Source organism: Ips typographus, linkage group LG1 (assembly GCF_016097725.1).
Source record: "Ips typographus isolate SLU linkage group LG1, UJ_Ityp_2.0, whole genome shotgun sequence".
Classification (NCBI taxonomy): Eukaryota; Metazoa; Arthropoda; class Insecta; order Coleoptera; family Curculionidae; genus Ips; species Ips typographus.
This window is the reverse complement of record NC_138422.1, coordinates 11,316,262-11,332,762: the sequence shown is the minus strand read 5'-3', so window position 1 is coordinate 11,332,762 and position 16,501 is coordinate 11,316,262. Positions and strand designations below refer to the sequence as shown.

General features: G+C 35.8%; 2 protein-coding genes across 2 annotated transcripts; one reads left to right on the top strand and one right to left on the bottom strand.

Annotated features, from left to right (window-relative positions):
• The first annotated feature begins 1,768 nt into the window (after positions 1 to 1,768).
• LOC145734375 (major facilitator superfamily domain-containing protein 12-like) lies at positions 1,769 to 5,006 on the top strand. Its single transcript, XM_081987658.1, has 9 exons — positions 1,769 to 2,094; positions 2,151 to 2,234; positions 2,286 to 2,484; positions 2,538 to 2,646; positions 2,696 to 2,880; positions 2,933 to 3,128; positions 4,291 to 4,399; positions 4,455 to 4,605; positions 4,660 to 5,006. Exons 1-9 carry the CDS (start codon positions 1,875 to 1,877, stop codon positions 4,793 to 4,795), a joined length of 1,389 nt encoding a protein of 462 aa, XP_081843784.1. The 5' UTR covers positions 1,769 to 1,874; the 3' UTR covers positions 4,796 to 5,006.
• LOC145734285 (integrin beta pat-3-like) lies at positions 5,004 to 14,547 on the bottom strand. The gene is made up of 13 exons (XM_081987568.1): positions 14,340 to 14,547; positions 13,576 to 13,768; positions 13,395 to 13,526; positions 13,137 to 13,339; positions 12,795 to 13,082; positions 8,981 to 9,135; positions 8,743 to 8,926; positions 8,522 to 8,682; positions 7,939 to 8,022; positions 7,681 to 7,883; positions 7,137 to 7,367; positions 6,930 to 7,076; positions 5,004 to 6,306 (listed from the first exon to the last, which is right to left on the bottom strand). The coding sequence occupies exons 1-13, from the start codon at positions 14,499 to 14,501 to the stop codon at positions 6,098 to 6,100; spliced, it is 2,352 nt and encodes a 783-aa protein (XP_081843694.1). The 5' UTR covers positions 14,502 to 14,547; the 3' UTR covers positions 5,004 to 6,097.
• Positions 14,548 to 16,501: the final 1,954 nt, after the last annotated feature.

The window sequence follows — 16,501 nt, the reverse complement described above, 5'->3', positions numbered from 1 at the left end:
CCTTTCGTACTCTTGCGACTCCACTGAAAGAATATGGACTACTACTTCTTTCTCATTCTGACTGACCCACAAATTTAATATCACATACAATGTTTATCTCCATTTTTGTCTAAAGTATTATTATGCAATAATAGTTCTCTCTTTTTACGGAGATAATTTTTGAATTGGCATATACTTGTAGCTTGTACCCCATGGAAATGTCTAAAAGTAAACAAAAATATATTGTTTAGAAATTATTTTTGTTCTGTTCATCTCTCGAACATCTTTTAGTTTTGCAACATTTACATGATTTAGAGTCTCTATTCTAGTTCTTCACTAGTTAAATTAGAATTGGTATAATTTAAACCACAACTTTTCCTTAGAAACTATCTGTTTGGCCTATTTAGAGCTGTGTTTCCGACAATATTGTATTTAGACCTCCCCTACTACATTACAAATGTAAACTTTTCCAAAATAGCAATTTTCAAACGTTGCAATAGACAACCAAATATACACGACGAGACATTCACCATGTCGTCACTCGTTACTGTAAATAGCGCCAATTTATGTCAAAACCAAAGTCAAATATACAGGGTGGACCATAAGACATCAAAATGATACGATTTAGCTAAATTGTCCTATACCGAAAGTTAATATTAAGAAAGATACAGGGTGTTAAAGTGGAAATTTTGTTCTTGATTTTTTTTATGATATCATCAAGATATTTTCATACAAATAATTGAAAATTTGTATGAAGTGGTTTTGACAGACGGTAAATACAGATGCTTTCATCTATTTTGCAGTAGCTGACAGGGGGCGCTTTCTGCAACCATTTCAGCTACTAAAAAGACTTAAACTTTTTTTCAAAATATGATTCTAATATGCTTTCTATGTAAAAAAGGTATACTAGTTTTAGATCTTAAAGCTCTATGTCCCATTACTTATGGTCTTGTCTACCTTGTACCTATATGTATATAATAGTAGGTGCATATAATATGCAGAACCAGGTAATTGGATTACTTTGAAGTAATTCAACTACTGAAAGTTGAATTACTTTTAAAGCTGTAGTTTTACACTATTGGGTCACTTCACCAGTAATTAATTGACCTGCAACCAGTATTTAACAAATGTTAAGAAAAGTTTCATAAAAAAATATAAATAAAATATCGAATTTATTAGTAAATCAAATATCGACACATCATAGTCAACTATTGGGAAAACTACATATTTGCATAGATATAATATTTGTTAATCCAAAAATTACAATTTACAATCTTTGAAATACCTAATTATCTTACTATGGTAGAGTGAAAATTTGCTTAGATGGTCAATTACTGGTACACCTACCCAACTTTGAAGTAATTCAACTACTTAAATTGAATTACTTTTAAAGAACAATAATTGTAATGAATTTTTAAATTATTAAACAAAAGTAGCGCTGCAGTTTTACAGTTTTTTTTAGTAGTTAAACTGTTTAAGTAATTTAATTACTTGCTTCTGAGGTACGTTTGTAGTACGTTTACTAACTCTATTATTCCTACAGGAATACGTCTTTTTTTTGTTCTAATTAAGTTTCTCAGGTATTAAAATGACTGGAAATACTTTACAAAAAATATTCTTGAAAAACTTCCATTAAATGAATATTTAAACAACTACGCTATTGCCGTACAAGAATCTCTCAGTAACGAAAAGCATTAATATCAGAAACAACAAAATCCAATACGTTCTTATAAAAAAAAAAAATGGAAACTTAATACTTGTCTACATAAATGGCATTCTATAAGGGGAAACCTTACTCGTTCTAGGTTACAGTTGCAGTAGTGCTAGGTTGGTTCACATCTGACCTAAAAAAACGTTTCGTGTTTGATTGTGCACCAAAAAAACATTTTACACTAATGTGCGCCCTGCACGTGACATTACCACTGGATTTAGCCAAGATGGAGATTGAGGAACCCACTTTCGTTCCAACTTGTTCTTGGGTTCAAAAGCTGAGTTTCGGGCTTGGACATGTGTTTAACGATTTGTGTGCGGCGATGTGGTTCTCCTACACTTTGTTCTATCTTCATGTGGTGCTTAATGTAGCAAGCAGCACTGCAGGAACCTTATTAATGATTGGTACTATAAGTTTTAACCATATTTTGTTATTTATTATTAATTTGATTTGTTTATAGGTCAAGTTGTTGATTCTGTAGCCACACCTATAGCTGGATGGGCTATTGACCATACTGGTGATCGTAGAGCGTGGCATTTTGGAGGTTCTTAAAGATTTAACTGTAAAAACGATTGTATAAGTGGTTTTCTTTTAGGTACTATAGCAGTGGCGGTAGGGTTCTCACTACTATTTTCTATTAAACCGGAAGAAGTGACTAATTCAGTGATAACCTACTATGTTCTAAGCATAATGTTGTTCCAAGTTGGTTGGGCGGTGGTGCAAATTGCTCATTTGTCGCTCATTCCAGAAATTTCTAGAAGTCACAGTCACAGTTCAGATCTAACCGCTATTAGGTCTGTTTTCCTTCACGACTTTTTAAGTCAAATACAGGGTGATTTTATTTTAGGTACACAGCGAGTGTGTGTTGCAGTATTGCTGTGTATTTGATCACTTTGGTTGTATTGCACAGTAATGACAACAGTAGTATAGGCCCTAACGATTTTTTGAAATTCAAGGTGAAGGTTAAGTGGAAATTATTTTGAACCTCTAAACTTTTTTTTTAAGGAAATTGCAATGATAATAGTTTTTGTTGGATTTTTGTGTTCATTACTGTTTTACTGCGGTTTGCTGGGAACGTTCGAGAACGAATACGAAGTCATAAGAGAAGCTGACGACGTCAACCATTTAAACTCCAACAACCACGAAAAACACTTTCTTAGACAGTCGATAATTTATTTGGTGGCTTTAGCGTTAGTAGCATGAACAATTTGATGTTAGTTACAAAAAATAGGGTTATTTCAGTTACATGGCATCCAGGTTGTTTACAATCCTCAATCTGATTTACATCCCTCTGTATTTGGACGAAAGAGGTGAAATTGAAATTGTGGAAAAGGAGAAAATCCGACAGACCATAGCCACTATTCCTTTGGTGTGCTATATTGCCTCGTTATTGACTTCATTGTTGTTGAAATATAGGGAGCGCTGCTGTTCTGACAAGGTATTTATTATAGTTAGAGATATGGGTCGTCAAAATTGACATATGCCAATCACCTGTCAAATTGTTAACACATGTTTAAATTAATTTAAATGAAACACCTTGTATTTTATTTGATTAATCGAAAGATCTCTTGTTCTGATTTAAAAAATATTTATTTTATTGAGGTTACTTTTCGAAAAATATAGGGTTTTCTTCGTAAAAATTGAATATAAAGAACATTTAAATTATTAAAGTAAAACCTACATTTGTAGGACTCCAAACGTCAATGTCGTCAACAAATATCATAAAAATTGAACAATTTCCAGTCAATGTATATTGGTAAAATGCTCATGCTCTGTTGAAAATCAGTCAAGCTTCAGGAAAATTAGCTTAGCCAGCAGTTTTTAGTTGTTCTAGTCTATTTTCGAGTACATAATGTTAAAAAATTGTCATATATCATAAAAATTGATGTGCCGGACTATTTGCAGTCATTTCAGTCAATTTTCATGCCTAAAATGTTGAAAAACAGTCAAACTTTATGAAAATTGACTTACTGGGATATTTGCAGTGACTCTAGTTAATTTTAAAAGTTAAAACATTAAAAAATAGTCAAATATTATGAACACTACTTGAACGTCATTTTAGTCAATTTTCAAGACCAATCAATGAAAATTGAGGTCAGTATTGGACTATTTGCCATCATTCAAGTCAATTTTTAAAAGCCAATAATTTCATAAGCCGAAATCGTTATGAAATAAATCAAATATTTTGAAAATTGACTTGATTGCGGTTTTCAGTTATGGGAGTCAATTTTCAAGTTTGAAACGCTAAAAAGGATCAAATAGTAGTAGTAGTCAATTTTTAACGTCAAAACATTGAAAAACAGTAAAATTTAAAATAATGAAAGTATGTGTCAATAATTTGACAAATGGTTCCCATAATATGTCAATTTTGACATCAGATTTTGGCGATTCAGAACAAACAACATTAACAAGGTTGGTTGTAAGTGAGCGGAAAAACGTCAAAATAATGATACAAAGTGGTCAAAAATTGGCCTCAAAAAATAGGTTTTAAAAAAGTTTTTTTTAAAATATGACATCCCTGGGAAAAGGATTTTCCTTTAGGAATTTTCCACCCTGTTTTCAGAGTCTCCTACTAATCTAAACACCAAAAAAATTTTTAGGTGACTTACCTTATTGGCAGTTCGGTGGGATTGGCAGCTTCCGTATGGTTGGGGTCTGGAGTTTCCCCCAATTCCGATACAGAGTTGTACACTATTGCCATTTTTCTAGGTATTTCCACAAACTTCCGTCTTAATTAAAGTTAAAACTGTGTTTTTTTGTAAAGGTATTAGTGGTTCGTCGACCATGGTTGCCAGTTTGTGCCTCACGGCCAATTTCGTCAAAGCTAACGGTTATGGCGGTGGTCAAGTGTACAGCATCGTGACCTTTACAGACAAGTTAATTTCGGGTGGTGTGGTTTTGTTGGTACAAAACTTGTAAGTATACCTACTTTAGTGTTAATTTTTTTTGGCTATAAAGCTAATTTTTAGGCAGTGCTCTCCTAAAAGTTTGTGCCCTCACTACTACGAAAATGTGCTGTCGTATATTTGTGGAATAGTTTCCTTTGTGGGGATTGTAGCTTTAGTTGTTTTGGAGATAGAGATAAGGAGAAATTGCAGGGTTTAGTTGAGACCACTAGGCTATAAAATATAAAAGTCTGAAAATTTCAAATTTATTCATAGGAAATCAGTAGTAAGGAGAACTTTGTGTTCAGAAGTGTCAGTGTCTTAATAATTTCATTAATGTTTTTATAAACCGTCATTTTCCAAGAAATCTGAGCATTAAAAAAGCTCTGCGTTTTGTGAACTTGTGGATGAAATAATCTCTTGTAAAATGCTGTAGATTACTTTTATTTCATAAATACAATGATTTTTGGGATATGCGCAAGTAAAAAGGGCGCTCGAGGGCCTATATTAAACTTACATAATAACAATTTGTTTCTTTTACCCATTTCAAAAATAAATGATACAGTTTCCTACTCTACGTATCAGATAAATACCTATATTGTTCTATCATGCAATCTGAATTACAGATTACACTAGAACAATAATTTCAGTCAGTCATTCAATTATATTACTGCACTAAAATTTTAACAAATCTATCTCAACTTACATCAGGCAAAAATGTATAAATAATTAAATATTTTTTAAAATAAGGTTCAAAACTCATAAAACTAGTAAAAACTGTATTAAACAAAAACAATGCATTAGGTTTGATGTTGAATTCGGTGATTAGGACAGTGTAAAGGACTTTTTTCACGATTTTTGTGTAAAGTGTAATTTGGAATTACAATTCGATTCATTTTTCGATTTATTTTTTATGACTTAAAACACATACGTAGTTCTGAGATTGATTCATAGTACTACAGTAGTACTAGTACTATTTGACAACTGACATTCAATATTAGTTATGAAAAGGGAATGTCTGAGCTCACCAGTTTTCTTGGTCACGTGATGGTCAACTTTTTGAAAATCAGACAGTACAATAATCAACTTTAAGTAAATGTACTAAAACTATATATTCCTAAAACTATGGTTCGTAAAACTAGTAAATAAAGTATTAAACAAAAACAATGCATTACCACAGAACATTACATTCTGGTGGCAGATGTATGTGTAATGTGGAATTACAATTCGATTCTCAAAACATGACAATCACGTAATAAAGGCATTTTTTTATGACTTAAAACACATACGTAGTTCTGAGATTGATTCATAGTACCACAGTAGTACTAGTACTATTTAACAACTGACCTTCAATATTAGTTATGAAACGGGAATGTCTGAGCTCACAAGTTTTGTTCACGTGATGGTCAACTTTTGAAAATCAGACAGTACAATAATCAAGTTTAAGTAAATGTACTAAAACTAAGGTTCGTAAAACTAGTAAATAAGGTATTAAACAAAAACAATGCATTACCACAGAGCATTACATTCTGGCGTCAGATGTACTAGCGTGAACAGGATTTTTGAATTCAGTAATTGGCGAAACGTATAAAGGATTTTCTTCGCGATTATGGTTATAACGTTCTTGTTCTTTGTAAAACTTGTTAAGTTCAGCTCTTTCCTCGCGCCATATCTGAATTTTGCGAATTACGATTATTAGTAATCCACCTAAAACGATGGCTGCAAAGACACCTGCAAAGAGGAAATGTTACGTTTTAAACTAGAAAGCGTGTCCAGAGTGCGTATTCTTGAAACGAGAGAAGGGAATGGGCCTGTCCCACAACTTTTTTTTATTTCATAACTACAAAGACGGATTGAAAATATTATACCCGTATTTTTGTGTTTTCAAAAATATTAAGTCTAAATAGAAAAAAAAATGATGATAAAAACTACATTAATCTCATGTTTAAAACGCCCGCCGCCGGTGACGTACTACACTATCAACCAATCAGCGACAAGAAGTGAAACAGATGGCGTGCAACAGCCAATAAAATCGCCCAGAATTACGTACGTCACATGCGCGCCAAAACAGATCTTTTAAATTTAATGGACAAATTCAAACTAATGTAGGAACATTTACGACCATAATTTTTTCTTCAAGAATATGAAAAATTAGTTTTTTGATCCTATTCTTTCGATTCCAGTCACTAAAACAAAAATTTATGATATGTGGGATAGGCCCATTATTAAAAGACCTGTAGAATGTGACAGGAACCCGCCATTGTCAGCTTCTTCTGTCACATTCTATCAACGCTTCTCTTGAGAATTCCGTTCTTTGCTTTCAAGAATTAGGCCCCAGGAAACTGTCAGTTTACCTAAAGCTAATCCAATTCCCATGGCTTGTGCCGTAAACACGCATTTTACTCTAGTGGTCACATGAACGTTATCCAGGTCTTCACCGTAACAATATTGGGCTGTACATCTCTGAGTGTTGTTTACGAACATAAAAATGGAACAGTCATCTAAAAAAAAAAGAGTAAAAACATGATAAATAGTCCAGTTAGAATTTCCAACGCTCTTACCGCATTTTCCCAGTTCAATTGGTCCTTCATCTTTCCTAACTATAGCAGTAATATTATTTATAGTTATTTTCGATTGACTCGAGTTTAAAAATTGTTGTACGTAGGGATCCAACATGTTGCACATATCGTTTAGGGTAGCGTTGCGCCATTCGCAATATTTTCCACTGAAGTCTTTGATACACTCGCATTGATTGCACACGCATGTACCTTTTCCACTACATAATTTATCACCTAAATTTTAATTTCATAATTTCAGCGGTTGCCAATTAACTATTAATATAATATTAATGTTCAGGGTGTCTCAAATTCGATGGTAAACTTAAATCTGCGATCGACTTTTGTAAAACGAACAATGGTGCTGTCCTATTTACAGCTGCCTTTCGTTTTGAGCAACAGGGTGGTTTTGAAAATATGTCAATTTGAAACTCCTCTTGTATTTAGTATTTTTTTAGTAACTTTAACGTGTAATCCAAATATCTTGCCTTACAGCATATCCACTCAGTTTTTTATTCCTAAACTCGTGTATAACAATAAAATGACTTACCATAAACTTGAATCTGACACTCATCGGTACTATCTATACAAGCACAGTCTTCACCCGTAAATCCTTGATTACATGTGCAAATTCCTTTATTACATACACCATTTCCTGCACATTTTTTATTGTTAACTGTTGGACATTCGTATTCGCAATATTGTCCCTCGTAAGGATGTTCGCAGAGGCATTTCCCGCACACGCATTCTCCTCTAAAATTTACAATTTTTATCTAATTTTCATGGATTATTAACACCTTGTACTCACACTCCAGAGCAAGATCGGGATTCTCGATTCATTCGGCATGTCTCGGAATTATCGTCGCATGACACAGAACAAGTATCTCCTTCCCTAGAACAAATTTGTCGTAGGTATAGAATATACTATATACTTATATAATAATATACTAACTGAAGCTAATACCCATTTAGAAATTATTGTATGACTCCAAACTATATACAGGGTGTTTAAGAAATGTGTGCATCGTAGTAGAAAAAGTAAAGAGAGCTGATTTTCTAAATTAACTAGGGAAAATGAGAATAATTTTTGTTTTGAGGAGATATTGTGGGGTAGGCAATTTTTTTCTTTAAAATGTCCAGACTCAGTTAATTGACAGTTTTTTTTATTTTTGAATTCTTATTAATAAAAGTGGGCTTATTTTCAATGATCATCCATTCCATTTTTAAACAGTCTGTATATAACAGATTGATCAAGAAGTAGAATTCTGAAACATATTTGATTTCGGTTTAACCAAATATGGGTTTATTAGTTTTAAAGTAACATTTTGCAGCTTTCACCTTGTGGAAAAAGGTAGACCGTTCCGGAACATTTGGAAGTCCTGTATACTTACCATCCATTTTTACAATGACATTTGCCGCAATCCTGGTAGCCATGCTCACACTTTAATGACACCATATCTTTGTTATTGATGCATTTACAAATTCCACCTACATATTCGATTTCCACGTCAATAAGATCGTTAATACTCTTTTCTTTGATGAAGATCGAATCCTGCAATTAAAAGCAACCGTTTTTTTAAATATTATAGACTATTCTACCCATCCAACATACTGAGGTTCTCATAGCTGGATTGTTTAAAGTGAGTTGCAACTTAAAATCAATCGGTACTCCTTCTGCCACGTTGCTACATCCAGATGCTTTTTCATAATCTCTAGCAGCATCACATTTTGAGAAAAATTCTAGCTGAAGTTCTGGTGCATATTGTGTGGTGCCATTCGCTGCAAACTCCACCTGTCTGTACCATTAGATTAGTTCTGTTTTAAGTATTATGTTAGAGACTAGGTAGTACCGGATAAAGTCGTAGTAACCCCGTGAAACTAAATCCAGTATGTTAGTAGAGTTTGCACTTAAAACTCCAATAAAAGATTCTTGTTTCAGTAATTGCTCTTCCATTCGATCGTAGGATTTTCGTTTGTCTTCTGTCACTGCCACTATTAAATTTGTCTGAAATTTAAAAAGTTTTGATTGTAAGATTAAGAGCGTATACGCACTGAGCGACCAAGTCGCAAGAGCCCTGTCATTGCGACCATAAATATCATTATAGCAAATGTTGCAACATGTATTACCGACTGCGACCAATAATGATATTTATAGTAGCAGCGGCCTGGTTGTTGCGACTGGTCGCTCGGTGCGTTTACGCCCTAAACCGATTTTAACTGATATTTTGACCACACCATGCACAGGACCTTTTTTGACTGATATTTTGACAGCACCTTATGCAGGAAACCCAGACCGATAATACCTTATCAATAGCCGATGCAGATATTTGCTACATAGAAATTGGTTATCTTAAGTGCCTAGTAGATGAAACCACTGAGAATAACCAGATCTTGAAGGAAAACAATATATTGCTGCTTGAGAAAATTGACTAATGCGACTTAAATCGGGAAGTGCATAGACCAGCATTCCCAATACTGATACTAAAAACCAAAATATAAGCACAACCGAAAATCAAAACAATCTAGTCGATCAAGGCAGAACCCAGTGGCAAAATCAACAAAACAATTTACGCCAAAACAGTCCTAAAGGAATGGGTACCGGTAAACACCTATACAACCGTAATGTAAAGATTTTGTAGGTGCCGATCGAAGGACCTGGATTCAGATATATAGAATAGCTAGAGTGGCCACAGAGCAAACCATCTTAAGCTACATTAAATGCAAACTCGGATTTGAAACTCCAAATAACAGTAAAAGAGCTACCTACAGTCGATAATCACATGAAATCATTTGTAGTAATAGCACTACTACATAACAAGGATGATCTGTATGATACCTCATCCTGATCAAATAATGTCGGCATACGCAGATTCGACTTTGTTAAAAACAAAGAGTTTCTTAAGACTTTTGATGAGGTTTTTCAGTAATATGAATAGGCTCCCAAAGTCTTTCAGACTCAACAAATTACCGAAAAGTCAGTCTCACTGAATCTATATTTACTATCAAAGATTGAAGCCTTCTACAAAGAATCTACCATGTGTGAATATGAAATAGTGTGTTTGACGGAAACTTGGCTGATGGACCAAGTGAGTGATTCAGAGCTGTTTTGCGATAATTATATAGTGTATAGACATGATAGACATCATTCCAGAGGGGGAGGTGTGGCCAAATACTTTATAGACAATATCCTATATGGGCCGTTGTTTAAAAAGGTGGCCTCTAGTAGGCTGTGAATTTGGAGATTGATTGAATTATCGATACTGCGCATGCGCACTATAAGTTTGATTCTAGTGTGTTGTGCATCGTGCTACGTGCCCACCAATGAAATGCCAATTTTACAAAATAAGGTTATAAAAGTAATATGTCAAAACAATATTTTTCATCGGTGTTGCGAATCTTTTCTTCTTCTTTTTTCAGCAACCATTCGGATCGGTTCGTTGCCATTTTCTTCCCGCTATTTCTTTTATATCGCCGATCTATCGTTTCTGTGGACGACCAGCACTTTTTTATGCTGCCTTAGACGCCACTGTACTATACGTCTTGTCCATCTGTCATTGTCTTGTCGTGCCACATGCCCCACCCAGCGCCATTTCTGCCGAATAGTCCAGGCAGCGGACAAAAAAACGCCATTTCTGACATGCGGGCTACACAAGCATAATTTGTCCAACTGTCAAACGTCATTGTGACCTCAAAAACGCTCTGCTTGCTCCATGGAGCTTGAAAACGAACGCGGCCGCGATGTGCTCTATAACATCGTGTCGTGTGCCAATATCGGTGTTGCCAATAGTTACGTTTATTCCCTATTTTCCTACAATATTGTGGTTCAATTCTAACTTAAAGGTTACAGGATTAATATTTTTAACAATAGTGTTACGGTTTGGGCCTGCTATGCTCGATACTCGATGACACCGATGCGCCGCAATATCTGGCCGGGCGCGTGTTAAAGTAGGCCACAGTTAGGAAGCGACACCTGGAAGCATCTTTGATATTCGAGGCAAATCGCGAAGCGTTTTGCGGTCATTCTAGAACGTGGTTTCCGAATATAAAAGAAGCGGTGTCGACGACGGCGTAGTAGTGTAGTAGTGAATTTGGGAATGCGGTAAAGTTTAAATAGCGGAATAATTGTGGAATTGCAGTAGTGTTTTTAGTAGCTGAATTAATTATTGTACGGAGTGTTTTGAAGTGTGAATAAATTTATTAATTGTCGAGTTAAATTGACTTTGTGTGAACCCACGGGAAAATCGTAACAATAGTTTAGTATAAATCATACTTTATATTACAAAACTTAAAAAACTACAGACAAGAATTAATTAATAAAAAAATCTATTAATGCTGTGACGTGATTGTCCATATTACATGTCAGGAAAATTGTAAAGATGCAACAACATTTTCGCGGCGCATGCGCACTCCGATTTTTCGACCAATATTTTTTTTGTTCAAACGGACTTGAAGTACTCACTTCACGTACAGTTTAGCGGCCGTAAAATGCACTTTTACGGCCCTACGTGCGAAAAAAAATACAGGGAAAAAGTAAATTAACAATCACTATGTCACCGTCTACGCTTATTATTGCTTGCTGGTTACGATTTCTCTATGTGACTACTGTGTGCACCAATTACAGCAGTACACCCATCCATATCAGTACAGCAATCTTCGTCTCCCAATTTCATTTTTGCGTAAATGAAAAAATGGAAAATATTTCTGACAAGAGTCAGTCTATTATTTAACGTCACATCAACAATGCATAACCAGCAAAATTAACGATAAACGTCACCGTGATTGCTAGACCCTTCTCATTTTATTCATCAAAAATTAAGAATTTCTAAATAAATATCGTTTGAACAAAACATTTTGTGTACACCTCGGCCGTGAAATAATTTTTTCGTCCTCAAGATTGTTGTCCTCGGCCGTAAGACGGCCTCGGACGCCAAACTTTCTTTCGGCCGAAAAAATACCATTTCACGGCCTAGGTATACAAATAACTATTTTCGGCCACCTTTTTTGAACAAAACTCACGGTATATTACTCTAGTGTATTAGGGTGTGGTCATCGCAGTTAGCAGATCTATGGGATCTTCACGGTTTTCCTTAAATACAGAAGATTTATCCAGGGAAGTAAATATAGTAGCTAGTCGAGTTTATTTTAGAAATGTTCCTTTTATTGTGATACTTCTTTATATGTCTCCATCGTGCTCTGTCAAAGACTATGAGCGGGTGTTTGAGCTTATCGAAAATTGTGATATTTTGAATAGTAATATTGTAGTTTTAGGAGATTTTAATATACCAAACTTTGTTCATGGTCGAGGTGATCGAAAATGTGAGTTGGCTTGCGGGTTTATGAATGTGCTGTCTTTGGGACAGTTCAACTTTGTCACAAATTCATACCATAGATGTCTAGATTTGGTGTTTTGTAATTTCAACTGTAACGTTGATAGGGACGAATGTCCCATGATGGGTGAGGACCGCCATCATCCTTCCTTGCAGGTTGATATCGGTCCCGCACATGTAAAACATGAAAAATTACCAGTTAACTTAAACGATCATGTCGATTGTACTAATTAGAATTTTAAGAAAGCAAATTTTCTTCAGCTGTACACCAGAATGGCGGCAGCACCTTGGCAGGAACTTAGCGCTGGCGGGGGAAACGTTAAAAAAAGTAACTAACCTTGTACTGTCTCAAAAGTTTTCGAATTTGGTCTACCGACGGATAATCATACTTCAAAGGGTCTTTATGATTCCCATCAGCATCCATTAAACACACATCATCATTGACTTTGGTCGCGCCCACTAATAAACCATCTCCTGCCGTGTGTAAATAACTATCCGTGGACAGAACAATAATTTTTCTTGAATTTTCAGACCAACCAAAATGGCGACAAACCAAGACTTGGTGAATCGCTTCCAGCGCCCCATCCAAATCGTCTATGTTGGCCGATATTTCACTTGTTTTCACCTAAACTATACCATATCCAAGTTAACTCAACCAACGACCAGAAACTTTGTATACCTTTTCGAAAAATGCGCTCGTGTCACTAGTAAAATTTAAGCTATGTCTGAAAAGGTAAGTTTTACCACAAGCTTTATTATCGCTGTTCCTACACGGATTAGCAAAGTGTTCTTTATCTGTTAGAATGAAGGGCATTCCAGGTTTATCCAAAAAAGATCCAAAAGCCAGTTTGTAATGTTTGGTTAACATTTCTAGGTCCTTACCTAAAAAAAATGGTTGGTTATCTATAAAATGTGATTTAAGGTAATATAGCTATACTGAGTTTGCCGCCTAAATTCTTCAAAGTGTCTAAATGGAAACGCATAGAGTGACTGAGGTCGCCCAAGTAATACAAATCCAAAGGGTAGTTTTTAGCCGCCTGGTAGGTGAAACTTATGTTAACCGACTGGCCTGAAAAATAAAAATTAATCGGAAAACTAAAACCAAAACTGCTGAATACCTGGTCTTAGAACCACTTTGAATTTTTGTGGTTTCATCTGGATTGCGGTCGTGGCATCGTTCGCATCGTGAATATTTTTAAAGTCAGCGACAGGGTAAACAACATTATGGGCAGAGTTTTGGTTGAGTTCGATATTAGTGCAATTCCACTTGTTAAGTGACTCTTTGGTGTCGCAACGTGTTGATTCGGAAAACTATTTGTAACAGAAAGGAATCATTAGCTTCCCAACATCTGTCAACAGTGTCAAAGATAAAATCTACCGTACTGAACCATTCAAATGATTCTGAGCAAGTACCAATGTTCGTTAAAAACCTAACCAAGTTTTTTTCCATGTTTTCTGTTAATTAGTTGTTACATATTGGCTCAAGATGAGTTCTGACCCAGTTGACACAGAAAGCAAGACATTTTTTGGAATAATTTTGTATTTTTGTAGATATACTATTTTTCCTATTACATATTTTAACATTGATTTAATGAATTAAATTACTTAATAATTTTACATATTTTAATACATTTTGACATGTTAGTCTAAATTTGCTATTACTGCTGAATTAAAATTTAATCGAAATTTTCGTTTTATCGTTAATCAAACAGAAATTATCATTTTATCATTAATCGCAATCTATGCATCATTAAAATTACTTATGCTCAAAAAATTGTTTATTGTTTATAGACCCATTACTATTAATAATCATGATTTGAATCAAGTTTGAACAAATTGGTATAGGTACAAAAATCTTATAGTTATATCATAATTGAATTACCCGGTTGTCGTAACACCAATTGCAACATGGATGTACCAGCATACATTCGCCGCACGTTTCTTGTTGTTGACATGTTAGTCTTATATCCGGCGAACAATCGCACGTTGTTTGACCGAATAATTGACAAAGTAATATGAAAACCACGAACACTATGCTTCTCATTATTTATACCATGAAAACCTATTACTACTATACTTTTCCTTTTTGTTATCTATCATATCTGTCATAAGAGTAGGTAATTTAAAAAGTTATACCTATATTTTTTAAAAGTTAGAATATGTTTGGTATATTTTATTGTGTGTTATTACATTCTGTGTCACAAATTTGAACATTTCCCAGTAATCTAAATGTCCAGTAACTCATTAAATACACGTTAACTGCACTCAAACTATTGTAATTTTTAACGTTTGGCAACGCTGCATTAATATAATCTTATTTAAGGTAAATAAGAGAAATTATAACGGTCGATACAGATATGGTGTATTAGGTAGATGTAAGGTATGTAGAACGTATCTGTTACTTTTTATCAGATATGACTAACTAAATAACGTTAATACCAGTGATGGTAAAAAAGTTCAAACTCGTTCAGTTCAACTCGTGAGTAAACTGCTTTTTGCACCCTTCAACTTTGAAACCTGAAAAGCACAAGGTCCTTTAGGTCAAAATTTTAGCATAAATATCTTCCAAATAACCTGTCTAGAAAACCTCCAAATAACCTGTCAAAATATCATTAATCTTTCTAGGTAAAAAGTCGACTGGCTGAGTTAGGCAGTATTATAGCTATTTATGCACCAAGGGCGTTAGAGGGAACATAATGGATTTAGGCCTGATGGACATGTTTTATGTTTTACCTAATTCAGCAATTATTTACTGTTTCTGGCATTGAAAAGTAAGGTAACTTTTACCGGTATGTTGTTTACTGTTTATTTTACCTGAATGATGTGACTTTGATAGTCTTGTCAGTCGGTCAAAATGGCAAAAGCTAGACGAAATTTTAGAAAATATAAAAGAAGCAAAATCTAACGAAAGTTTAATACCTAGAAAGGTCCGGAGCTATGAATACGGCCAAGTCACGAGCCTTGTTGGACAGGGTTCAAAGACTTGTCTGTGTCTGTATTACAGGTGCAATGAAAACTGCCCCAACAAGGGCACTGGAGCGGCTATGTGGGCTCGAGCCGCTGCACCTGTTTATACAAAAAGAAGCCGCCAGTGCAGCCCACAGACTGGCAGGTCTCAATATGCTGATTACAGACTCAGCTGAACCGTGGGGTCATCTCGGGGGCTGGGGGGAGGCGTTGAGGGAGTGCCTGGAACTGTTGATGAAGCAGGATCGGGTGCCTCCGACGCTTCTGTCAAGCGGACCTCTAAAGTTTGTAGTACCCGAGAGGGAGGACTGGAATTTCTCTCAAAACTCTATCCTCCCGTCGCATGGAGACGTCTGGTTTACAGATGGATCCAAAACCGTGACGGGGGCAGGGGCAGGTGTGTATGGTGCAACTTCGGGGACGAGGCTTAGCTTCCCTCTAGGCTGCCACTGTACCATCTTCCAGGCCGAGATCTTTGCGATCATCCGATGCGGGGAGTTTATTTTAAACTCACCGCTATACCGGAAGGATATATTTATCTGTACGGACAGCAAGGCAGCAATGGCTGCCTTAAAAGCTGATTCAACGACGTCTGCGCTGGTGCTGGAGTGTAAGAAAACACTCTTGTCGCTCGCGCGGATGGCCAAGGTACGCCTAACTTGGGTCCCGGGGCACTCCGGTGTTAGGGGAAACGAGGAGGCGGACAGGTTGGCCCTATGTGGCTCCAAAGAGAGCCCCGTAGGGCCCGAACCTATTGTAGCACTTGCCGGTGTGGTCGGATCCGCCATTGTGGACCGTATCTTCTGGCAAAGATCCGATATTGCTTGGGAGGAGGCCGGAGGCATGCGGCAGTCGCGATGTCTCATGGGCTTCTTTTCAAAGAACAAGTCGAAGTCACTGATGGAATTATCCAGAAAGGACCTCAGATGTGTGACAGGACTTCTCACGGGTCACTGTCAGATGAGAAGACACATGCACATTCTGGGTCTATCACAGGATCCGATATGTCGCTTGTGTCAGGAAGACGAGGAAACTCCGACACATGTTCTCACACAGTGCCCGGCACTTGCGACGATC